General features: G+C 35.0%; 1 protein-coding gene across 1 annotated transcript in view; it reads left to right on the top strand.

Moving 5' to 3' along the window:
* Nucleotides 1–632: 632 nt before the first annotated feature.
* Nucleotides 633–11,385, top strand: part of TTN7 (Structural maintenance of chromosomes (SMC) family protein) — a 16,539-nt gene continuing 5,786 nt past the window's right edge. The window contains 17 exon segments of the mRNA XM_082899302.1: nt 633–827; nt 1,204–1,311; nt 1,438–1,513; nt 3,664–3,702; nt 3,856–3,923; nt 4,025–4,096; nt 4,264–4,343; nt 4,462–4,540; nt 4,645–4,762; nt 4,838–5,013; nt 5,716–5,961; nt 6,062–6,183; nt 7,243–7,387; nt 9,175–9,347; nt 9,469–9,568; nt 9,873–10,009; nt 10,156–10,357. Coding sequence (XP_082755428.1) covers nt 1,297–1,311; nt 1,438–1,513; nt 3,664–3,702; nt 3,856–3,923; nt 4,025–4,096; nt 4,264–4,343; nt 4,462–4,540; nt 4,645–4,762; nt 4,838–5,013; nt 5,716–5,961; nt 6,062–6,183; nt 7,243–7,387; nt 9,175–9,347; nt 9,469–9,568; nt 9,873–10,009; nt 10,156–10,357 — 1,848 coding nt within the window. The 5' untranslated portion in view covers nt 633–827; nt 1,204–1,296.

The following is an 11,385-nucleotide window of genomic DNA, read 5'->3' as shown; positions in this document are numbered from 1 at the left end:
GAATCACCTCTGTAGTTTTGGAAATTACATTTTACCTCCGGAGATTTATAATTTCATAATAAATTGTCTATTTTATTAATAAATCATTAAGTTAATTAACAGTTTTTAATGATGTTCAAAATATGTTTCAATTAATAATTTAGATAATTTTATTGTTATATAGGAGAATAATTTTTTTTAATAGTTAATTTTGTTAAATAAAAAAATATAACAAAGGAGTACTTGCAATTTTTCAAACTATAAAACAATCTGTATTTTAAATAAATCTCAAGGTATATTTGTAATTTATTAAAAAATAAAATATATTAAAATAGTGAATAAAATAAAATGCCACATCTAACCAATAATTCTTTTACCTTTTATTACACAACCATCAAATTAAGATTTCATTTGACAATTATATATTTTAGTCAAAGAATTATTATAAATTATCATATTTTTCTCTTTATTTTTATGTATATGTTTTCTTAAAAAATAAAAAATTTACTAAAATATATAAAAAAAAGAAAAAGCAATTTAAGTTCTAAAAAAATAACTATTTTAATCAGTTAAAATAATTAAAAAATCAAATAGCGAACTCCCCAGGCCCAAATCGGCTAAAAATATAGTAGCCAAGTCAGTAACTTGTCTCTCTACGGAGTTGTGTCTCTCTGTTCGAGTGTTGAAGAGTGTTTGTGTATCTGGTGTGGGGTTAGGGTTTACTGGTCTTCTCTGTGGGTCTTCTGGCCGAGTTGGTGCCTCTGGTTTCCGTACATGAGTATTCGTGGACGAGACTGCTTCTCACGGAAGAAACTCAGTGTGCTAGGGTTCCAAATTACACTTCAATTGTACTCTCTTCTCTCTGTCTGTCTGTCTCTCTCTCTCTCTAGCATGTATGCAATACATATACATATATTTGTATGCTATATTAAATTATATGTAAATGTTGTCTCTGATTATCTGTTTCATCGTTCTGTTCAAGCATATACACTTCTCTCTCTCTCTCTCTCTCTCTCTCTCTCTCGCATTATACTCAAAATTGAGTTATAATGGGTTTAGGGTTTTGAGTAAAATTGTTGTTATGGAAGAAATTGTCCTTGGAGTTCTAGATTTCTAGATTTAGGAACATTGAAGGAGAAACTAACAATTATTTTGGTTTAATGGGTTGAACTATTTAGTGTTAAGCCTTTTGAATTCTAATACATTGTGTTTACTGTGTTTTAGGAATTTTGAAGAAGTAGGTAGGACAAACTGGCATCTTTAGTGATATTTTGTGCACTGTAATTTCTTTACTTTGGACAAACTGGCATCTTCAACATGTATATAAAACAGGTAATGGGTAATCCATGGCCAGAGTTTGGAGCTTCGTAATGTCCACCTTTTTCTGAATATCATTTGATTATATTCTTTGTATCTATTATTAATTTTAATTTTGTTCATTTGGGAATCCGAGTTCAGGTTATTATTGAAGGGTTTAAGAGCTATAGAGAGCAAGTTGCTACTGAACCTTTCAGTCCAAAAGTTAATTGTGTTGGTAATGATATTCTTCCTTATAATTCTCTTTTGATTTTTCTCTTCTGCTTGTGTGGGATTATGACAGTTTAAGTAGTTAGGAGATTTAAAATGTCTTAATGTTTTGTCTCTTGTTTCAAACTTCTATGTCTTGAGAGATACACTAATTTGGTTTGTAAAATATTGTTATTGTTTTTTGCTTTGTTTATAGTTTGATATCTACTTTTGTTGGTATCGTTCCACCTGAAAAAAGAAAAGAAATGATAGGTCACATTTGACCAAATTTATTAAAATGGATGAAATGAGCTTAGAGAGGAAAGGGATGATTTAGAATGCAACCATGCTGCTTACCTAAAAATTCACGATGACACTTGATTAAGATGGTGGGAAAGGGAAGAATTTTGGGCGAGCTTTGAAATTGTATAAGCATACTCTGAGGTAGACGTATAGACTTCTATTTTCTTCGATTTATTAATTTCGAAGATTTTATGCAGGCACTATCAAGTTGGATTGGAACTAAATAAACATAAAAATGTTAAGACTATGGAAGGAACCGTGCCTTAATTCAAGAAGCCAAGGAATACAAAGTGTTTTTCACAAGCCTGGTCATGGAAGGAACACAGGATAGAAATGAGATTAGATTGCCATATATAGTATTACAACCCTTACTTACCAGGAAATAGAAATAATGAAAAAAACTATTACAACTCACTCAGGTAAACTGTATTTGTTTTTCTAGATATTTCTGTTAACTGTTGTTCTTTTTTCCAGGATTTTCATTGTACTGTGGAATAACTAAATATGTTTGAAATATTCGTTCTACATATTTTTGTAGTAAAGATGCAATGAACTAAAACATGATCTGACCATGCTTGAAGTATTGGCCAATTGCACATGAGTTGCAATGAAATTTCACTGGTTTTGTGAGTCATGTGGCTGTTAACTGAATTTTGTTTATTTAGAAATGAAATGATTAAATGGATTAGTGGCATACTGATCATTTTTTAGCAATAAATTGGAAGGGAAAAGAAAAGGGAAAAAAAAAAAAAAATACACACACAGAAGAAATGAAGGAAATTGAGGGGAAGAAATAGAAACAGCTTCTAGAATGGAGGGGACTAAATGGGAACAGGGGAAAAAGCAAAGATCTTTCTCCTCGCTTGTTTAGGAAAAAAGGGGGATTGGGCATGATTGATGAAACAGAAATAGATTAGAATGAATGGAGAGTAATATGAAGCAAAACATGATTTTTGTTTCCACTTTGAAGATACTGTATGTGTCCACTTACATTTTTTTGTGGGTAAGATTTGCACTTCCTTTGGTATCTTAGAATATCGGCTGATATGCCCCAATAATTTTTTGAATATTGTATGCTTGTACATGCACATGTATCATTTTGGAAAGGGAATACAGTTGTTTGTTGAAAGAGAGAGGAAATTGCTGCAGATAAAAGAAGTATGAAATACTATGACACCCAAGGAGCTTGGGGTTGACAGGAAGTCAAAGTCTGTAGAAAGTCCAATAGAAATAAGGAAAACCATGGCAAAGAGAAGAACTCATGTAGATTGGACATGGCCTTGAGTAGATTGCAAACTCTTGGCCCCTTCTTTTGGTAAGAAAATCCACCTTCAGATTTGTGGATAAGAATCTAAGTTACTTTAACGGGGCTTTAGATATATTAGTTAGCTCTTGAATCAAATGGCTATGCATGAAGATGACAAACTTCCCTGCATTACCCACCCAATAAGAATCATCTTTTGCTGGGAAGTATTAAGCCTCACTCAGTTCCCTTTTGCAAACTGTTTAAAGGAACCAGGATCTTGGCTTTAATTGCAAAGTTGCACCAACGCTATGGGAACATGACACTGAGTAGGCTCTTTCAGCATTTTGGTCTGAGGAACATCGTTAGTGTTTTGCTTTCTTCTGATGTCAACCATGTCAATGCCTTGTTGGGCCTTCCAAATAAACGTAACTGGCTTTAGTAGAGAAAGACCATTAGTTTTAGGAAGTCAAAGAAAAATTAGAGCCAAAGCAACCTCATTTTATTGCCAAACAAGTTTGTTGATGAGGTAGATCCAGATTATGTTTTGAATCGTAGAATATTATTTTCTTGATATACTTGTATTATTCTTTTTCCATAATTCTCGACTTATGTTATGATTTGCTCTGCAGTTGGTGCTAATGGATCTGGCAAGTCAAACTTTTTCCATGGTAATCGAGTCTCTCCTTAGTTGGTATTCAATTGTTATTGCTCGTTCGCTCATAGCTTCCATAGAGATTAATCAATTTCAAAATGTTTCATCTTAACATTATTTTTATTTGCTTTACTAATTAATTTGTTTTTGGCATATTGATCATTTATAGCAATTCGTTTTGTGATAAGTGACCTCTTCCAAAACTTGCGCAGTGAAGATAGGCATGCGTTCCTACATGTATGTTCTGTGATCCATTAGTTTTCTAAATATAACTGTTTGCAATTCCTCTAAATTATTTATCTCATTTTGTTTTATGTTTCATATTTAACATTGTTCAGGAAGGTGCTGGCCACCAGGTGTTATCTGCTTTTGTGGAGATTGTATTTGATAACTATGACAATCGCATCCCTGTAAGTCTTATCCATGCATTGTAAAATTTCCGTTAAGTTTATTATTTTCTCACGTCTTTGGTAGTGAGTATGAGAAGTTCATAGTTGATTATTTATGTAGTTTGCCCACTTCTTCTTGGCATGCTCTATTTATTTATTTGTTTTTGGAATTCTTCTATTCTTCTTAGGTTGATAAGGAGGAAGTTCGCTTGCGGAGAACAATTGGTCTTAAAAAGGATGAGTACTTCTTAGATGGAAAACATATCACGTGAGTATTGATATGTTTACCTTATATTAAATAGTTGTTCATTGCCTAATGCTTTTCTTTACTCAGTCTCCTCCTCGGTTGTTTTTAGTTGCATGATGAAAAATAATGTAATTTGCAGGAAAACGGAAGTTATGAATTTGCTGGAAAGTGCTGGGTTCTCTCGCTCCAATCCTTACTATGTTGTGCAGCAAGGGAAAGTATGTTCCTCTTATTTTTTTGATCATCAGAAGTATGGTGCTTCTTCCTGTCTGAGATATGCATTTTTGGTGTTAGCTTAGATATACTTGTGAATGTGTTATAGATAGCATCTTTGACATTGATGAAAGACTCTGAGCGACTGGATCTGCTGAAAGAAATTGGTGGGACACGAGTTTATGAGGAGAGACGCCGGGAGAGTTTGAAAATTATGCAAGAAACTGGCAAGTCACCATTGATTTTTTCTTTGTTCATGTTGTTCATTTTATGTTGTGGCTGATGCTATTTCTATTAACCAGGTAATAAGAGAAAGCAAATAATTCAAGTTGTTCAGTATTTGGATGAGAGATTAAGGGAGCTGGATGAAGAGAAAGAGGAATTGAGAAAATATCAGCAGCTTGACAAGCAGCGGAAAGCTCTAGATTATACAATTTTTGACAAAGAAATTCATGATGCACGGCAGAAATTGGCAGAGGTCAGTTTTGTTTGTTTGCACTACTAAATAGGTAAATCAAATTTTTCTCGGTGTTTTCCTAATTATTTACTATATTGGTTAACTATTAAATTTGATATTGACTTTGAAATCCTACTTGTCATTTACTAGTTGGGAGTCAATGTGCCTTTGGCATGTGGAGGTTAGGGCTCAATAAGTCAATGGACACAACCAACCACATAAAACATAGGTGGAGCAATCTGAGTGAAATTACATCTTTTATGATGGGCACCCACTATCTTATATGTGTGGTCATGATTGTTTTATTTTATGTGGTTGGTTTTGTGTTCTTGCATTTATGCTTTCACCCTAGTGTTGTTGCAACCTCCTTGTGGACATGGAAAGAACTTGCATTGAGTTGATCAAGTGCAGGGTTTTAAATATGGCTCCAAGTACAGCTGAATGTTCATTGCCAACTCATGTAGTTAGCATTACATTGTTGCGAGAATGACTTTGTCGAGTTCAGTGTGAGGGTTGCAAAATGGCAGTTACTTATTTGCAATCTGCTTTGTGGCTACTTGTAATAATTGCTATAAGTTAGCATTAAATATTAAATGTTTTCACCAGATGCATTATGTGTTCAAGTTCTTAAAGTTTAGTCATGTGTGAGCTCTCTATTTGTGATTCTTTTATGCTTATGCCTTTATGCCTAAATGTTATAGTTCCGCTTTTCGCTCAATGCAGGTAGAAGAGTCTCGAAACAACGTTTCCGAAAAATCAACCAAGATGTATAATAGTGTGTTGGATGCCCATGAAAAGTCCAAGGAGTTAGACAAGACATTTAAAGATTTGACAAAAGAAGTTCAAAGTTTAAGCAAAGAAAAAGAAGTAATAGAGAACCAGCGAACCGAAGCTATTAAAAAGCACGCACAGGTTGAGCTTGATGACAGAGATCTACAAGAGAAGATCTCTGGAAATATCAGAGCCAAGGTATTTTTCTCACAGTCAACCATGTAATAAACTTTTGTTTAGCGAGTCATGATACTGGCGAAAAGGCAGCATGTGTTGATATCAAACTTTTCTTCTTCAGGAGGATGCAGTGAAACAGCTTGAGATTCTGCAGAAAGAAATCCTGGATTCCACACAGGAGCTTAATAATATTAGACCTTTGTATAACAATCAAGTCAGGGAGGAGGAGGAGATAACAAGGGGGTATGTCTATAATGATTTGCTAGCATATGACTATTTTACTCTATGCATTCTATTGAAGGTTGCTATGTTGTAAGTATATTTTGTTCTTGCACATTTCAGAATACTGATATGATGTCCTCTTCCCTTGTATGTTTTTAAATTCCGTTCTAATTAGCCTCCAACACTAATTAAGAAAAAGGATTATATTGGTCATCACAAATAATTCTGGTAGTGTTTTCTTGATTGATTGTTCTTTCCATAGCCATCGCCACCATTCGCTGCACCCCTACCATCACCATCATATTATCATTGCCTTTATTGCCACTTTAGCTTTTGCATCCTAGTTATGATATTATCAGCATGCCATCATTGTATGCCACAATCACCATGATAGCAAATATCACGAGATAATTGGATTTTATTTAACTCATCCAGACAATAAATTCTAAGCTGATGGTACCATTGTTGCCAACTTAATCTCGTCATTGACAACTACAGGTTAAGACCACCACAAAAACCATGTCACACTTGTGGCACTTACTTTACTGCTGCTCTAGATTTTGCAATTATTATTACCATCAACATAGTATTATCATCATGTCCTAACTGGATTTGCCATATTCACTGTGATAACAAATCTCATTAACTAATGAAAAATGTCTTACCAGTGCACAAGTCTCCTGCTTAACAGCACGGTCTAGTAGAGGTAGTTGGTAGGAAGCCTTAGTCTACATTTGTGTGGAGTGGATGATTTATGTGACTTGGACCTGCGGCACAATGCTGGGGCACACAACCTCTAAATTTAACTATCTAATTGAACTTTAATTAACTTGGCCAAACAACTAGTTTTAAAATGATTGGATTTTCCTTTCTTCGATTCAAAGTTACTCAGCTTCCGAATGACCTAATAAATACACTCTTAGTGCTTCTTAGCTTCTACGATTAGGTGCCAAGGCACAGAATAATGTTGCTCTTCTATGTGCTCATGTGCATGTTTCATGTTTCTACATGTTTTGTGTTTGAGAAGGCTTCTTCTGGTGCTAACATGATATATTTCCTGTTGACTGGCTTGTGATGTAGAATAATGGAACGTGAGAAGAAGCTCAGCATTCTTTATCAAAAACAAGGTCGTGCCACCCAGTTTGCTAGTAAAGCTGCTCGTGACAAATGGCTACAAAAGGAAATTGATGAATATGAGCGAGTTTTGTCTTCAAATCAAATGCAGGTAACTATCTGTTACTGTATTTGATAAATTCAGAATTTGTGATATCTTTGAATGGTGATGTTACCACGTCTTTATGGCTGGATGCACTCCATGGATGGCATACAGGAACTTATATTTGCCTTGCATTTTGGAGGGCCAAAGTCTTAAAAACTTTTAGTCCTTTGAGAGGCTGTAGGTTGAAGCGCTTTTACCTTTTTTGTCTTTTCCTCTTTGGCTTAGTGATGATTAATATATTATTGATATTCTTGTAGATTTGGTAGATTATTGGGGCTTGTTAGAATCTTTAGACCTTTCTTTTGTCTATAGACTGTATAGGGTTTTTTGAGGTTATTATGATGTAATGATTGTAATCTTTGGTTTCCTTTTTGTACTTGGGTAGCATCCCATTTTATGCTATTTATGGCAGCTTGAGTTGCTCATCAAAATAAAATAAAATAAATAAACCAAACCAAACCAAACCAATCCTTAAGTCCCATCAAAATAAAATAAATAAATAAAGAAAAAAAAAAGGGAAAAGAAAAAAGAAGAAGGAAGAGACAGTAAGAGAGTGCCTCTCTGGGGACAGATAGTAAACCTGGAAAATAAACAAATTACAATAAAGGAATGACAACTTACTTTAAATTGCACTGAACCAGAAGGAGAAGAATGAAGTACAAACTCCTCAAAAGTCCTTAGATAATGAATGCAAACTCTTATATAATTTTTACAGTTTGGTTTGTCTATCTAGGACTGGAAAGAGGGAATGAACCAAGATCATAGCGATATAAATCATTTACTGGAATGCCTATATTGTTTACTTTTTCATGAAGCCATAACTATCAACTTCTGCAATATTTTATGAAGTTTCCTACTGTTGACCTCATTCAACCTGTAAAAAGCGTCTTAAATATCTTCTTTTGTCGCATATATTAGCTCCACAGTTTTTGAGGATAGAGAAGCAAACATGACCATGATATCTGATGACCACTACACTGGACCAGCATGAGTTGGCAACTATGTGTTGACGTTGTGTGAGGAGGTTGGATAAGCCTCTGCAAAGATGGCAGACACTTGATGACTGGAGATCACCGGAGATGGAGATCAGAAATTGTCGATTATTGCAATCGAACTGAAGTTTGGACTGTTAACTCCGACGACACCAAAACTCCCTTCACTGCCATGGCCACTGCCTTCTTCACCGAAGCCCCCTTTAAACCACCATCACTGCAACTCCAAGCAACTCCTAGTCAACGAAATAAAGAAATCATGAACTTAATCTTAACCCTAGGACCACCATTGCTTTTCTTACTTGTCTTACCTGCATCTACAGATCAACCTTTTTTCTTCTCTCTATTCACCATCTCACGATAACCCAAGCGGCAAACCCATAAACTCCACAAACCGACAACAATGGTCATGTCTGATCTCGTTTCCACTACGGAAGCCATCATTTCATGAAAACCCAACACATTACAACTGAAAATGGGTTGTACGGGCGAGGTGGGGGTGGGGGTGGGTTGGTCCATAGCCATCAGTTTCATTCTCCTGCCATTCTTCCTCTATTTGCATCCTCTCTTTGTTTTCCTGATTATTGGTGTAATTTCTTTCTGTTCTGTCGAAGCATTAGAAAAAAAATATGACCTTAAATTTGGTTGCTTTGACCTTTGCTTATGCTTAGTTTGGTTGTGTTTCTTCATTTATTATTTTCTGTTTGTAAAATAAATGCAGTCTCAGTTTGCCTGTATAGTTTCTCAATTTTTTTTGCATAATAATTTGTAAATGCTAATTGTTTTGTTTCCATGTTTCAGGAGGTTAAACTTAAAGATGAAATTCAACAGCTTAATGCTGATAAAAAAGAACAGGATGCCTACATTGCGCGTCGCAAAACTGAAATAGCAGCTTTAGAATCTCTCATATCTCAGTATCGTGAAGGTTACAATCAGTACAAGTCACAGAGAGACAAGCTGCAGGATGAGAGGAAGTATGTTTTTTTCTTGTTTTTAAATTTTTATCTTTTGTTGGACTTTAGCAAAAATAATCTGTGTAAAATATGATTAAGTGTTCATCTGTGTTCAATGTTTAAAGTGCATTTATTTTCTTAGGTCCTTGTGGGCAAAAGAAAGCGAACTTTCTGGCGATATTGATAGACTGAAGACAGAAGTTGTGAAGGCGGAAAAGAGCCTAGATCATGCAACTGCTGGTGTGAGTAATTGCCTCTTATATTTAGCTTTGAATGTCCAAGATATCACTGACAAATTCTAGGTGAACCTTGATGATATCCTTGCTGAGCATGGAGGTATTTCAGTATACTCATAAAGTATGTGCTGCATAAGTAGTTGATTAGATTTGGCACCTTGGTAATTCGAAATCAGTTTGAATGTGTTTGGTATGGATTGTGGAACTGTACAACAATAAGGCTACTAAAGTAGTTTTTTGAACAACTTTCATGAAATGACATCCCTTGTACTTGATATGGTTTCATTTGGTGTTCATGTAAAATCCGCAGGATATTAGGAGAGGACTGAATTCAGTGAGGAGGATATGCAGAGAGTATGAAATTACTGGTGTATTTGGTCCAATTATTGAGTTGATTGATTGTGATGAAAAGTTTTTCACTGCTGTTGAAGTTACGGCTGGAAATAGGTTAGAAAAAATCTAATTACGAATTTTTGTCTAAAATGTGGTTGATTTTGGAAATGTGTGCCCGAGTTGCTTGCTCAGCATGGTAAGGTTTGTTGACCTTTCTATGCTTGAAATAGTGTTCTCTAACTATTATTTTATTTTTACAGCTTGTTTCATGTGGTGGTTGAAACGGATGAAATATCAACGCAGATAATTAGGCACCTTAATGCATTGAAAGGTGGCCGAGTTACATTTATACCACTGAACAGGGTGAAGGCACCGCAGGTTATGTATCCTCAGAGTTCTGATGTGATACCTCTTCTAAAGAAACTGAGATTCTTGCCTGATTACACTCCAGCATTTGCCCAGGTTAATTATGAGAGGAATCATACTATTTTTGATAAAAAGTTTACGATACTGTTTAGTGCTTTGCTTGCAGTTTTCAGTTGCAATTGTTTGTTCTTAAAAACTTATTTACTTGAAGCTGCAAGTTTTCGCAATAAAGTATTATTTACATTGCTGCTTTGTTTATTAGATGCATCTGTCAGCATTCTTCCTACTTGGATAATAAACAATTAAACTGGATTCTGATTGTTATCCTTGAATTTCTTTGGGTTTAAGTGATGAAATTTTGTCTTTGTGCTTTCTTTAGATAACTTAGCAATCTCAATCTTTGTTTCCTTGCCTTCATTTTACTGGTCTTTATTGTAAGCTTTAGCGTTGGAGAAATAGTAGATATGTGCTCTTTGCATTTACTCATTTGAACTTTAAAAATCATATTTTTTTTAATGTCCGCATGAGCTTGGATGTCAAAGCAAAGCATCAATGATAGCCTTTTAAGACTCCAAACTTCATTATCTAGGATAGAATTCTTGTATCTATTGCAGAAAACCGATCATTTAGGGCATGATTTTTATTTATGTTTACAAAGCATCAATCAATTTTCTATTTATATTTACAAAATTTTGAAAACTGTAAACAAAAACTTGTTTGGTATCTATTTTCATATTCAAAACTGGTAAACAGTTTACAAAATTTTTGTAACCATGAAAAAGATGGTTTCGGTTGTTAATTTTTATTTTTTCTTCCCATTCTTTCATCCTTCTTGCACCCTCTCTGATCACCACCAACTGCTCATCACCAGCACCAACCACCCCCACCTCTGGCCACCGTCGCCAGCGACCTTCTCTGTTTACCACCTCTTTCCGAAAACCACCTTCAGCCATTACTTCTGGTGGCCAGCCACCATCTCCGACCATCGGCAATCACTTTCAGACAGCACCTCCTGCGGCCAATAAAAACCTCCGGCCACCGCCAACCACCTCAGTGGCTGGAAACAATCTCCTATTGATGATAATCTTAATTTTCCTCAATTTGATCCTTGTGAGGATATTTGG

The sequence above is a fragment of the Camellia sinensis genome, chromosome 12 (genome assembly GCF_055761805.1).
Source record: "Camellia sinensis isolate YWXY chromosome 12, ASM5576180v1, whole genome shotgun sequence".
In the NCBI taxonomy this organism is placed as follows: Eukaryota; Viridiplantae; Streptophyta; class Magnoliopsida; order Ericales; family Theaceae; genus Camellia; species Camellia sinensis.
Note: the sequence above shows the minus strand (reverse complement) of the source record. Positions and strands in the feature narration are given on the sequence as shown.